Below are 14,908 nucleotides of genomic sequence, written 5' to 3'. Positions count from 1 at the left end.
TAGAACAAAAAATGAATTTGCATTTGCTTGTCCATGAACTTAATATTTGTCTGACAAAGGTTTGAGTCATTTGCCAGTCATTCTGGGAGTGGGGGAGACGGAAGGAGAAAAAGTTTTGAAATGGTATCTAGTTTTTTAGTTTTAAAATTATCATACGCTGTCACTTTTTTGCTCTCACACGCACACACTCATTCACTCACATGGCTGCACACAGATACGCTACAACTTCCCAACTCAACGATTTTTATGCCTGTTGTTACCTTTCCACCCATGGAAACAATGGGGGTTTTCATTAAAACCATCAACATGGTAGATGGACCTTCCATATGAACTGCTGCATCCTAAAGCAGCATGAAATACTCCGGTTCTTCTCCCCCTCTACCCCTGCTGAAGATGCTGCTTTGCTGTACTGCATGCCTGTGCTACTCTTGGAACCAGGTTGTCAGGACCTTACGCTAAAGCCAGGTCTTTTTACGTTTCCTTCAGTAACACACAGCCCTAATTCCCAGTTAAGTCAGAACTAGTGCCAGAAGATTTATTTTTCTTCACATGATGCACGGGCCATGTTAAGTCACTTCTCCCACTGGCTGTCAAGGTCCTGAGAGGGCTTCTTGTGTGTTGTATTTATTCCTATGGATATAATATAGAAGTAGTAGAAATAAAGGAATAGTAAGTAGGGCAGGCATATGACAGTTTTTCCAACTCCAAATCATTAACACAGTTGTCTCCTGCTAATTATAAATTGCTTCAGCCATAAGTAAAGTCTGAATTACCTTAGTGCACTCTATCCTGATCTCTAAGGGTTTGTACTGTGGGCTAGCACTGACTTTGTTTCTCCCATCCCAATCTGGTAGTTGGTAGGATGGTACCTATCTATGCATTGTGTTTGATGGAGCTGTTTTTCTTATGCCACCAATAGAACGCTTTTTAAAAAGAAATTTCCTTTAATCCTGCAAGCCTACTAATTTGAAGTTGCCAGTTCTAGCTATTTTTGTATGTGTTGGTAGGTGTGGCTCTCCACAGTTTTGCCCATTTTGTCCAGCATTTAAATGTTGTGCTATCATGTTGGTTTTAACTTTTGATCATGAACTGTCTGCTTGGCATCTGAAAACAATTGGCTGTTCCCAATCCTGAAACAGTTAATAGTAGTTGACTTTTTTTTTCCTTCAAAGTACAGAACCAATCTATGAATAGGAGTCAAAGCGTCCTAGTTATTTCCCATGACTTCTTTCATTTCTTCTATGTGTCTGTCTTTCTGTCTCTGCCTGCCCGTCTCTTTCTCTCTAACAGCCCCTTTGAACCAGCTGATGCGCTGTCTTCGGAAATACCAATCCCGGACTCCCAGTCCCCTCCTTCATTCTGTCCCCAGTGAAATAGTGTTTGATTTTGAGCCTGGCCCAGTGTTCAGAGGTAGTTGGGCTCTTCTTTCTTGTTTTCACCCAAACAAAATAAGTAAAACCACAGATGCTGTTTGTGCCTCACCCTCACACCGTGTGTATGTAAGTGTGTGAGTTTATCAAAACACCTCTGTTTTTTTGCTTAGCCTGGCTGGAATGCTTTGAATGTGCTTTTCACACATACTCACTTTCACCTTTACACGCTTGAGAATGACTATAAAGTCAGTCTGACTTAAATCTTCAAAAGCAAGGAATTTCATAGTTGAGGTTTTTATGTGGACCATAACATAATTTTTCTAAACAAAGGTCCTTTGATTGCATTGCAGTGATTTTAAAGACAAAGTGATGTCCTTAACTTAGAATTTCCTTGACTGTTCAGTTTAAGTCAGTTCAGTGCTTTAACAGTTTTCTTTATTTAATATTCTTTGTTTTGAAAAGTAATCTAGGAAATCAAATGTGAATTACAAACATTTCCATTGATATCTTGTTCGGTCTCAAGCTTTTCAAGTAATGTGTCATGTCAACTTTCAACAAATGCTTCATTTTGAGAATGTGCTATTGATACCACATGGGGGCTCTAGATGGTTTAGACCATGTAGTTTTTATTTAGTTAGTAAATTTCCAGTGAAACAGTATTTGTTTGCGTCCTGTACCATGTAAAACAAGACTTTTCCATTTTCACATAATTGACTCGGGGGGTAATTCAGGCCTAAAGCTGTCAATGGATCTGTTGTATTGCACAAAATCCAAAAAAACTCTGTGGGATTTCATATGCTGGAGGAACCAACTACTGAGTAATAGCATGAAATGTAAATATTTGTGTCTGTATGTATACGTGTGGAAATAGGTAGTTCAGTGCATGTAGTGTGGTTTTCAAATGCTACCATCTTGGCTGTTTCAAAGACTTTTGTTTCAGAATATATCAAGAGCAGTTCACCTAATGAACTTGTAAAGTTCTTCCAGAACTTTTTTAAGAAGACAGGTGTTCCCAACAAGCAAACTGGCTACAAAATGGAATACGTTACGTACAGCTTCAGAGTCCAAGCTAATGACTTAAGTCCAACATTATCTGAAGTATTCTACTCTAATAACTTGGAAAACAGGCCATCTGGTATTATTATGAACAGATTAACTATAATGCTCTACCATGTGCTGTAAGCGTTTTTGGTGAAGGATGAATATTGTGCTAGTGTTTCTATATCATGGTACTAAAATTTAAGTAGGAGACTTTAGTTACCTCTAAAGAAAACGCATTCTAGTAGAGCTTTGCTATTACAGAGAAAGTCTGTAACCCAGTAAACTTTTGGAAAATTGCTCGTGTTCTGGGAACATCATACATTTAATTCCATATGTGTGATTCCAGACAAATAATATAATAAATATATGACAGTATAGTGACCGTAACATGAATATGAACAAAAGTCCATCCTTCAGGTCACTGGCTTCCAGCTGCTTGTAAATGTAGTTAGGATGCCCAATATGCATCATTATTGTTGCTTTAGCATGTGGGACAAAGTTTATGGATGCTGCGTCCCATTTTTGATGTGTGGGTATGTCATTATTTTGTGCTTCCACTTCTAAATGTATGGATTTTAGCTCAGTGAGGACAGGCAGTGATTAATATATATAGTCTGATAAATTAGCACGCACTGAGTGACTGAACTCAAGCAACAGTTTTAGAAGTCACAAAGTCAATTTTCAAGTCAAGTTGGCATTAGGAGGCACTTCTTTGGTAAGAAGGAGGCTTCTGAAGGAATATGAGGAGGAATATTGTCTTCTACCACTTCCCAGAGCACTGATGCGAGAGAAAGCATTGGAATGTTGGAGGTCTTGTACAATGACATACATTGTTTAGCAGAGCAGCATGAATTTAATTAACAGTTGTCCCTATTTTATGTCCTTTGCATTCATAACCTTGTTACAAATAATTATCATGTATTTTAAAAAGCAGTGTCTAGTTAAGTGCTCTATTTGTAAAGAGCCATTGGGACTCTGAAACACAGCTCTGTTAGTGACATTTTCCTGCATAGGTTTGGTTAGATAACATATAGGCTACAGATGTACTGTTCTTTTTGTATTTAATAGAATATGCTTCAAAGTACTAAAGTGCTTGCTCTTTTTTTTAATCCTTTTTACAGTCTAATATTTGCTTTTAAATAAGAGCTCTCTGCTAACAGATAGCTTTAAAACAGCCAAATGGTTTTCAGGTGGCACTTGGAGACTCAACTAGAAAACACTTCAGTTTTTTTGTGTTTAGTCTATTTTGATTCCAGAGTACAGTATTTCAGCTATTTATTGGGTCCCTAAAAGGTTAGCTCCAAGAAATTTGAGAGGTAGCTGCTGCTAACTAAAATGCTACTACTTTTCTTCTCAAAGAAACTGGTGGAATTAAAAAACACATTTTAAAAATTTTTTTTTCTATTTAAAGAGACATTGTCCTTCTGATAATTCATGGACAAGAGACTGGGGACTATCTAGTATACAGGGATGTTTGCTATAGACTTGTCTCTTCCTGAATGAAATCTAAGACTTGAGCACTAATCTAATATTAGGACAACATTCCCAGTATATATTTGTTCCCTCTTAACATTTACATTGATGTTTGGAGATACTGCATCTTAAACACAATTCTTACACCTAATATCAGTACATTCTTGTAAGCTGGTTTCTTATAGATAAAACTATCCTGTTTCTGAAATTTAGGTTCAACTGCAGGTTTGTCTGCAACACCTCCTGCCTCTTTGCCTGGGTCACTCACCAATGTGAAAGCGTTACAGAAATCACCAGGACCGCAACGAGAAAGGAAATCATCCTCATCCTCAGAAGACAGAAATAGAATGGTAAGGGAAAGATCAACTATTTTCATCCATAGTATGGTATAGTCATAATATAGAAATACTACACAACCATGTTCCTTTCACTCTTCTTTCATCAAAGCCTTATGAATTATTTTGAAGATGAGTATGGTAATGATCAAGGACTTTAAACCAATAAATAATGGAATATTGAAATTGTGGGACTGATACATAAATCATTTAAATAATTGACTATACTCACTTTGACTCCATTGCACCCAAATGTCTTGGTGTGCTTCATATTATAATGCCAGTTTCCCTTCAAATAGCAGCTTAACTTTGCCCACCGTGATTCATGAACTTTGAAAGTTCTCTAGTGATTCTCAAATGTAACAATACTTAAAAATGTCTGCATTTTTTTAATTCACAATTTAGCATTATGATTGAGTAAGAATGGAGAAATAAATGTGACTTTCTCTTTGGTAAGCATTTCTTAATATTTACTGGTTTTAAAACTGCCAGAAACCTGTGGCAAATATTTCATGCCAGGGAATAATTTAGTATACCTATGTGCTGAGGTTTTGTGTATGGCTGGCTTGAAAAGTCAAATGCAATATCTGAAGAAGAAAGTTCTTTTAAGACTTTAATGGTATGAAATGCTGATACCAAATCTTTAACAAAGGAGCTGTTTTCACAGACATTAACGGACTTGCTTTCTTCCGTTTTATTGTTTATGCATATATATAAAGAAAACCCTTGGTCGACGGGATTCAAGTGATGATTGGGAGATACCAGATGGACAGATCACAGTTGGACAAAGGATAGGATCTGGATCATTTGGAACAGTCTACAAAGGAAAGTGGCATGGTATGTGGCCCTCATGGCAAACAGTCATTCTTAAGCAAGTAACATTGCCTGCTGGGGGTCACCCAGTTGGAAAGCAGCTTCGCAGAAAAGCGCCTGGGGATTCTGGTGGACACCAGGTTGGACATAAGACAGCAGTGTGCCCATGCCATAAAGAAGGCTAATGACATCCTGGGCTGCATTAGGCAAAGCATTGCCAGCAGGTCGAGGGAGGTGATCCTTCCCCTTGGCACTGGTGAGGCCACACCTGGAGCGCTGGGTCCAGTTCTGGGCTCCTCAGTACGAGAGAGACATGGACACACTGGGGAGGGTCCACTGAGGGGCCATAAAGATGGTTTTTAAATTAATAAGTAGTGTGCTAAATAGGTAATGTTAGAACTTCAAACTGTTTAGAAACTCGACTCTTGCATGTTCTTCTGAATTAAGTAATTATTAGGCTAAAGGTGAAACATAGTTGCTAGAAAGGCTGAAGTATCCATCTTGATGAATGAGGATTTCAAATGTGTATTTGGAAAGCTTTAACTTTGCTAGGATTTCTCAGAGTAAAATAAGAATAGTGTTTATACATTTTACAGAATATTTTCTTATTTTAATATTGTAGTGGTTTATTTCACGAAAGCTAGAAAATAGAGTATCTCAATATTTCTGATGCTCTGTATAGCATTTTCTCAGTAGAGGAATATGTATCAATGGCACTTATTAAAAATTGCTATTTTAAGGTGATGTGGCAGTGAAAATGTTGAATGTTACGGCACCCACACCTCAACAGTTACAGGCTTTCAAAAATGAAGTAGGAGTGCTCAGGTAAGAATATTTTTAATGGCATAAAATAATGTGTGTAGATTTATGCTTCATTAATCATTGAATTTTAGATTTCCATTAGAACGCATTGGTCTTATTCCTCCATGATGATACTTCGGGCAGAAAATATAACTTGCCATTTTAAAATATTTCTTTGTATCCACTGCTAGTTCTCCCTTCCCCTGTATGTGTTTGTCTATACACCTATGTTGTGAATATACGTATGTCCAAACACTCAAGACAGGACTAGTTTTTGATATTGTACTACCCCCAGGGCACAGTGAAGCCTAAGTGTGAACTGTAGGCCTTTCTTTCCTCTCATCCACATTTTGAGATTGAAGGAGAGCATGACTAATTGTTGGTTTTGAGCTACAGCACTGCCCATATTATCCGTTGTTTCTGTTCAGTAGCATTGACTACTCTTTGAGGGGTTTTTTTAAATGTGTTTCTCATAAAGTCACTTCTTGATTTCCTTTTCGCATGTCTACTGCTTGTACTTTCTCGTAAGAAATACTTGTCTTCAGTTCAATTCTTAAAAGAGGATCCATCAACACGATACAATAGAATATTTATTGGGGAAGACCATTAGCATCCAAGTACAATCTTGAGCAGTTTCGAGCATAATTCTGTTTTAAGGAACAAAATAGGAAGAAGGTTTTTGCTTCTGGAAAACTGATGCATTGAGCTGGGCGCCTGTGCTGGAGGAGCATCCCCAATAAGCTACACGGTGAAAAGGGGATGATCAGCCTTTTTCCAGAGGAAATGTTAGTTCTGAAAACTCTAAGGCCATAGTTGTGGAAGTGGAGGCTTTCTGGGGTATGCTACTTCGGATATCTCTGCATATTTTTGACATATCTGCTCAGGAGAACTTAATGAAATCAAAAATCTTCTATTTCATACCTAGTCCAGATCTCTGCTGGGAGTCCCATAGCTGGAGTCCAGACTTTCTCAACGAGTGCTGATTGTTTCAGCACTTACAGTAAATAGTCAGTTGTCCTATCCTTTGACCCAGACAAGCCAGATTTACATGTAGTTGTGCCTTTTCCATTACGCTTTATCATTACTCTCTTAGCTTTGAGGTAGGATTTGCAAGAAACTGCTTATTTTTTGTTCACTCAGCAGTTACTCTCAGCATCACTTGACAAATCCTTGAACCTGAAAAAGGCACAGTCACATAGTGTAGAACTGTCCTAGTCTGCATTCCTGAGAGGACAAGGGTTCAGGCTCTAGGCTCCCATGTTAGTTTTTTAATACAAGAAAACATAAAAAGCTCTACCATCTTCAGCAGCAGCATAGATTTAAGAAGCTACCACAGGTTTTAAGCTTGGTCTGTCAGGTTTCATCAACAGTGAGTTGACTGCCTTCAAGTACTGAGCTGTGTTGGAAGAAGATTGCCTTTATTTTTCTTCAGCCCCTGGGAAAGCTAGGAAATACTCCAAAATTCGTGGGTGCCTCGTCTTTGTAATATCTCATTGGTATGTTTGGAGGTATCTAGTTCTTCATGTCCATTTGATCACGATAAGAACGTGATGGATTTTTCCTGGAGAGTGAGGAGAATCTTTCAGATTTCACAGTGTATCAGTAGAGTCTTTCAGACCTTAAATCTATGGGGATATCTACTGAGATAATCCTCTCTGCATTGTTCATTGTGAAGTTTTTCTGTCTGGAGTTGCTCCGTCTGTGAAATAGATTTGATTTAATCTGGCCAAATCTCTGTGGTGAACTCCGGTCTCTCCCAGTGCTGTTTGGAAACAAGTGCATATCATAACCTTACTGAGGTACAGTTTTCATACCTGTTTCCATCCTTTCTTGTACGCTGTCTCCATAGAGAGTATAAAATTCTTGTCAAATAAAGCACTAAGAAAAACAAGCCGTGTCAAGGAAGTGTGTTGATAGTTTCTGAACGAAAGGGTTGTCCTTCCTGGAAGCCTCTGAGACTGGAATTTCATTTTGGATGTCCTCCTTATGGGCAGCAACATCTCGTAGCTGGTCTGTGGTTACACAAAAGCAGACCTGTCTGCAAAACATCGCTGTCCCACAGGGACCTAGTGGTAACAGCATCTTTGTGCTGGGTTGCTTGCAAAAGCAAGAGGAAGCGGTGCTTACCCCAGAATAGCTATTCCACGTCATTGTGATAAGAAAGGCTAACTGCTGGAATAATTCGTTAAGCTGAATCTAGCAACAGGTTATCATGTTATCTTATCAAAAGTTGAGATTGGCCCAACAACTTCTGTTTGGAAATATATATTTAGACTGTGATAGATCTGCCTGGGTTTTTCCCTATTTCCTGATCCACCTGATTTTTTTTTTTTTCCCCAACAGGAAAACACGACATGTGAATATCCTGCTTTTCATGGGTTATTCAACAAAACCCCAGTTGGCTATCGTTACACAATGGTGTGAGGGGTCCAGCTTATATCACCATCTACACATCATTGAGACCAAATTTGAAATGATCAAACTAATTGATATTGCACGACAGACTGCACAAGGCATGGAGTAAGTATCGTATTACTTGTTTGCAAATGAGCATTGGGGCAATGTTTACTTATCCCCTTCACACTCTGACTGACGTGGGCAAATAAGGCCAGCTATCTGCCCGCTTTGGCAAGCCCAGGGTCCTGCCTTGATGATCAAAGCATTTAGTGAAGTGTTTATTATTTTGATTAGTAAAACAGACTGCATGTTCTTTTTTTGGAACTTAGGGAAATACAAATCATCAAGGAAATACAGTCTTAGATAGTAGAATAAAGATAATTACAGTGTAGTTAAAATTTCAGTCTTGTGAGCAAAGACTCCTGTTCCAGACTTTACGATCTTCACAGTGCAGATAGTCTTATGGTAGGAGGTAAAACATAGTTTAAAAAGAAATACGCTGTGAACGAAAGGACGGAATCGTGTAAGGTTACGCAGAAGGCAGACAGCCCTGTTAGCAAAAAGAATCGATTTCTTTTCTCCTTTTCTTATAAGTATTGTAGCTCTCTAAATAATAGATTTCAGCATTTGAAGAAAACATACGTATTTTGTTCTAAGGACTGTAAGTAATCCTTACTCCCATAGAGGGCAATTGAGTGAGTTGAATTTACAAAACTAGCCCAATATTGTGTGTCAAAATCAGAACGCTGATGTAAGATCAGGGAAATCGCCCTCCAGCTGGAAACCCACTATAATTATTGCAGTTAATTGTGCCATTTTTCTACTAAGTATTCTATTACATTTTCAGTCAAGAGGTGGGGAGGTGTTTGCAGCAACCAGCCTCAGCCTTCTGTTAGCCTGCTCATCTCCCCAGGCTCCTTCTGTAGGTAGTGGAGATGCAGAAGCTGTTTTATGAGCGCGATTCAAAGCAGAGACGTAAATTGGGGCTTTTCCAGCAGGTTTGTGCCAATCTTATTGACTAAACAGCAAGCCATGGGAGACTAGTTGCCTAGTTTAGGCTGGATCTGTGCTGTGGGGCCAGTACTCTCCTCCGTGTTCCCTGCAATCTGTTTATCCAGTTTGCAGTCAGGGGATCTTTTTTCCAGTCCCATACTAAAAAGCAGTCAGCATACTTGAGTACACACTGAGACTGGGAAGCACATCTAGCTCCTGCAATTTAGAAACACCTTACCTAAAGCTGTGACTAGCCTGCAAAGTGTCTTGACACTCACCGTTAAGGCTGGGAGGCAGAACCTTCAGCACTGAATGGCATGTCAAAAATTATTGAAATTCTTTTATTTTTATTCTGAATATTGAGTTAGAACTGAAAAGCAGAAGTTGGTGCATAATTGTTATTTCATTCTTCAGTAGCATCCGGTTTGAGTTGGAAATCTAAGCTTTATTTTATTTTTGTTTTTTTCCTGTGACTGTTGCAGGAGCTGTCATGGGTAACTGAAGTTTTACCGCCTTGATAAATATGTGCAGTTTGAATATCTACAGAATTTGTGTTTCAGTAATACAGTGAATTTTGAGTTGTTGATTAGTGAAATATCATTTAACCTACCTAATCTATGATGTTCCTTTTCAGTTATTTGCATGCCAAGTCAATCATCCACAGAGACCTCAAGAGTAATAGTATCCTTTCCCAGAGATGTGATTGTGGAACGTGACAGCATTTCTGTTTTTTTTTTTTTCTGCGAGAAATGAACTTACTGATGTGAAAAGCTGTTCATATGTGAATATTTGCTGAGTTGAAATTTCCTTGAGAAGGGGTAATATCACTAGTAGCAAAGTAAGGAATACTTACTATGTCTATTGATGGGATTGCAATAACGTAGCAAGTTTTGTCGTGGTATCACAAAGATTTTTGCATCATTTGGTTTCTACATATAATGAAAGATTACGCCGGTTCACTCATGGAATATTTTCAGCTTTTCTCGTACTTGGCATTTCAAGAAAGTATTTGGCATTTCAAGAAAGCCACCTGGGCCATGGTCTGTTCAGCACTGGCCCAGCCACTACTTATGTAACCCTTAAGTACCATAATTGACCATGCTGGCCGCTTAGAACCTGTATTACATGAAAACCTTCTTCAATGGTGGTAGATGGTTAAAACTGTTATGTCTAATGTTGCAGATTTGTAGCTGTTTATGGTTCTTGTAGGACAGGACCAGTACTGCTTGTTTGTTTTCCCTTAACATTTCCCCCTTAGATATTTTTCTTCATGAAGACCTCACTGTAAAAATAGGTGATTTTGGTCTAGCTACAGTGAAATCACGATGGAGCGGATCACATCAGTTTGAACAGTTGTCTGGATCTATTCTATGGATGGTAAGCAAGGGGGAAGTGGTGTGTTTGTTTCAAAAAATTTAATTGCCTTTGGCCAAAGTTTCTAAGACTATCCCTTCAGCACACTGACATATACAACCTGTCTTAAGCTGTAAAAGACAAGCAGTAATATGAAGTACTAAATGAATGCTCTTCAGTTCTTCTTTAAGCATATGTTTTCAAGTAGTCAGCAAAAAAACTTTAGTGTCTTCATCTCCTATTCTGAGGTTTAAACTGAAAAGAAAATGGTGGCTAAGGAAAAAGGGTATGATTAATCCAGGGTTGAGGAGAAGGTGAGAAAAGCCATGGAAAACATCCTGCAAAGGAGCAAATAAACTAGCTCAGCCAAAAGTAAGATGCTCTTAAGTTTTAAGGATTCAAGCATGGCTACTCTCAATAGGTCGTACAACTTGCTCAAGTCTTAATAAGAAGTATAGTTACAACCTCCTGTGCAACTCCACTTACTCATTTTCTCCCTGAAAAAACTGAAGGCTCTGTTAGTTGGCATTATTTTCAGTGTTGTTATAATTCTGGTTTCAAAATAACTTCTCGGCCCAGACAAGGTCATTTTGTTCTGTCGTAGAGGAATAAAGGGATCACCGAGCTAAAATGAGTCAATGGATTTTGAGATTCATGTCAACATCCATTCTATATTAGGACCCGGTAACATCTGAAGGCAAGAGTGGGCTTTGCACCTGTTATACTCTGGACAAGTCCATGTTTTGTTGGACTGCACATGTGAGGTGCAGCCCGACGTGGTGAAATAAAAACTAATTCTTTTCTTTTATGGTACAGGCACCAGAAGTTATTAGGATGCAAGATAAAAACCCATATAGCTTTCAGTCGGATGTGTATGCGTTTGGGATTGTTCTATATGAATTGATGACTGGACAGTTACCATACTCAAACATCAACAACAGGGACCAGGTAAGGGAAGGGATTGACTTCAGTCAGCTGTGGCCTGAAACAGAGATTGATTCAGCCTTGTGAGGTGCACATTCTGATGTTTAGTGTGTTTGATTTGTGTTTCGGATTCTGATGTTATGAGATTACATTTCTGCATTTTCTAGATCTGCCTCAGCCCCATAGTGCCAATTTACTTACTTCTCTTGAGGTGTTTTTTTTTGTTCTTTTTTACTTTAAGTATAGATTTTCAGCTTCTGAGCTGGTTGCCAGGATACTTATTAGGGAGAGAGCAGGTTACTTAATAGTAATCTAGTTTAGAATAGTTCTGCAAAGGCGAAATGATCCTCCATATGTTCAGTTTTTCCTCTTTTTTTTCTTTTTTTCCCCTGCTCCTCTTGCATTGAATAATAGTTCAGCAACAGGATTGACAAAATGGAACAGCAATCATCTCGTTGAATGTTTTATATTCACTTCAATCTTGAGAAATGCATGCACCATCTAATTGAATTTCAGGATATCAGCATTTCTCAAATTCTGCTTGATGGAGTATATGACTTTCCAGAGTGTGTGAATCCTGTAAGAAGATTACTTAATTGTGAACAAATATTCCTTAAGTCTAATGATACCACACGCCTGTAATATATCTCCACTGGATAGGCACGTTTGCAAAGGCATATCTGATTCATTATTTCTCTGTCTAATCTGAAAATAGTATCTATGCATCAAGATCTTTGGTGTAAACTATTCCATGTCTGGGCGGTGATATATTTATGTTGTATCAGTGTCCACATCCCTTGTTTTTTCACTGTCAGTACTTGAGAATTGCAACCATAGCAACGTTCATCTGTAAATGCCATTTTATAACGCTGCTTCCATATTTGTCAGAACACTTCATCCCAATTCACCAAATTTGGAGTGACTCCTTTTTTTTATTATTATTATTTTTATTTTAATTTTTTTTTTCTTTTTAAAAGAAGGGAAATGTCCACATTCCTGGCCAGATGGATGTAGCCTTCTAAAAGCAGTATTTGGGCATTGTTTTTTACCTTTTGAGATTTGAAAGATGAACCCAGTGCTGTGAGTGCTCACAATTGAGTGCTGAAACAAATTTTAAATTGCAAATGAAGCCAACATATAACAAGTGATCTACTCTGTTGAGTTTTGTCAGTCCCAGATTATTGTCTAAAAAGATGTAAATATTGCTCACTCTGTTGGTGCATCTACGTCAGCTACTGTGACATAACTAAGAATCTTAGTGAGCAAAGCATCGTTCTTGTTACACATCAGAGTGTTTCTCTCACCTTAACAGATTTTTCTAGACAGGCTAGGACTGCTCTTGTAGTGATATTCTCTTTTCTCTAGTTAAAATAAAAATTTAATCCCTGTATTATTTGTAAAGATAGTATTGGAAACATAAATAATAGCAAATTTTGAATAATTTCAACTTAAGTAGTGTAATTATTTAGAAAAGAGTAACTTCTAGATGATGATGATAAGTCTCATTGCAGCAGAGGTAAGGGATGGGGTAGACAAGTCTTTACTATGAAATGCTGCTCTGGCACATGGGGATTTCTAAAGAAACCATATGGGAGTTTCTTACTCCTCCTTGATGCCAACACAGATGCGACTGAGTCGGAAAGTTGAAAAAGGACCAGGATTGTGTTAGTATAAATAACATGTATAGCTTGCTTGAGATGTGGGGTTTTTCTGTTGCTTTTTTTTGCCAGTGTCAGGGTATGGAACAGTTACACTTCATTAAAAATGAGGTATGATACACCTGCTGGGTCTGTCTGAGTGTTCAGAAAAGGTAATGATTATCTGCTGCAGCATGAATGGATCTTTGATTAGCTCGTTTGAAAGGGCTTTTTAGTGTCAGCGCAACTGCAGTACTCAAACCACATTGCATTTGACCTTGGCTTGACATGATGATGTTGGATTTTTTTTTTTATATATCCAAGAGAACATTAACCATATTTATGCTTTGCTTTCCTGCTTTCTATTAGTTTACTTTGTTTTATGCTTAAGTTTTATCCTTAGGTGAAATATAGGCCTTCCATGTTCAAGTAATTACTGTAAAAATACAAAGCCTGTCTGTCTCCTCTTCTGCAGAGGAGAGGCAGTTTCTGTTTTTCTTTTGTGGTTTTTTTGGGGGCTGGGGAAGGTGGTCAGATATCAAGAATAAGCTTTTGTGGTGGAAAAGTACATGAAGGAATTTATTCTCGAAAGGTAAGGGTTTTTAATATCTTAAGTCCATGTGTTTCTTAAAATACCTTTCAGTGTGAACTTGCTGCTGACTTATAATATAAAACAGAATATTTATTTTTACAGAATATTTATTTTTAGGCATTCTGTTCCTGCCACAGAGTTGCTTATTCTTGTTTTTGTAACAGTTTTTGACACCAAAGAACTGTTCCTGAGATGGTTATTCCTATAAATGGTAACCATTTACTAGTGTTCAAGTCTCACAGAAATCTCTCTTAGGAGGAGGAGGAAAAATACAGTTTCTTCTCTGTACTGAATAGGTTAGCAAGCATTACTCTTAAGAAACTTGGCAATTTCAATATCAGATAATGTTTCTTGGGAGCAGGAAACTTGCTGCTTGGACTAAAATGGTCTAGCAAAATGTTCATCTTCTGTTACGGTTTGTTTTATGGGCTCATCTTCTTCCCCTTTCATCTTTTTTCGCCTTAAATAAAGATAATTTTTATGGTGGGACGAGGATACCTATCTCCAGACCTCAGCAAAGTACGGAGCAACTGTCCAAAAGCTATGAAGAGACTAATGGCAGAATGCTTAAAAAAGAAAAGAGATGAGAGACCCCTTTTTCCACAGGTGAGAAATGTTCCTCTTTAGTTCTCAGTAGACTTTACAATTCAAATATTAAAAATAAAGATCAGTTATGAACTCATTGGCCAGTTCAAAATTTTTTTTATTAGTGCTATAGCATGACTTCATAAGAACTACCTTGGTTAGTGCTGTTTAATTAGAAATGTTTATTTTCAATTCAAAAAGCAGGTATTAAAATGACTTGTGTAGTTGGAAAAGCATTTATGTGTTGGAGAAAGTTTCAACTGGGACACAGTGAAATTAATAATCGCAATTAGACAGACAAATTAGAACTTGCTGTGTATGTTCTCAGAAATCTTTATACCCCCCTCCTTGCTCTCCCCCAAGCTTTATGAAGGGAAACGGATAGTTTTGTCACAAAACTAGATTTATCATGCCTGCTGAGGGAGGTTTGGATTCTAAAAGCTTGGGGGGGGACCTTATTTTTTTTGTTCTGAACGTAACCAAAGCGTTTTCAAAAAATCAGGAGCTCCCCCTGCTGGCTTTATGGTAAATAGTATTAAGCAAACTGCTGCCAAAGCTGCGTTTATTTGCAGCGATGGTAGGTATAGGTAC

At 38.0% G+C, this 14,908-nt stretch overlaps 1 protein-coding gene across 3 annotated transcripts in view; it reads left to right on the top strand.

The window, feature by feature from the left end:
• Positions 1–14,908, top strand: part of BRAF (B-Raf proto-oncogene, serine/threonine kinase) — an 84,472-nt gene that overhangs the window by 57,387 nt on the left and 12,177 nt on the right. For 2 of the 3 annotated variants that reach the window (XR_012674819.1, XM_075158064.1), the window contains exons 10-17: positions 4,101–4,237; positions 4,942–5,059; positions 5,776–5,860; positions 8,180–8,356; positions 9,861–9,907; positions 10,485–10,603; positions 11,396–11,527; positions 14,204–14,338. Coding sequence is in view for 2 of the 3 variants with exons in the window: in XM_075158064.1 (XP_075014165.1) it covers positions 4,101–4,237; positions 4,942–5,059; positions 5,776–5,860; positions 8,180–8,356; positions 9,861–9,907; positions 10,485–10,603; positions 11,396–11,527; positions 14,204–14,338 (950 nt within the window). In the remaining variant the exon portion in view is untranslated. Of the gene's footprint in view, positions 1–1,290; positions 1,411–4,100; positions 4,238–4,941; positions 5,060–5,775; positions 5,861–8,179; positions 8,357–9,860; positions 9,908–10,484; positions 10,604–11,395; positions 11,528–14,203; positions 14,339–14,908 lie in introns of all 3 variants that reach the window. The other variant, XM_075158077.1, reaches the window with a different exon arrangement.

Source organism: Calonectris borealis, chromosome 1, assembly GCF_964195595.1.
Source record: "Calonectris borealis chromosome 1, bCalBor7.hap1.2, whole genome shotgun sequence".
Lineage (NCBI taxonomy): Eukaryota > Metazoa > Chordata > Aves > Procellariiformes > Procellariidae > Calonectris > Calonectris borealis.
The sequence above is the reverse complement of the archived record's forward strand: the minus strand, read 5'-3'. Positions and strand labels throughout refer to the sequence as shown.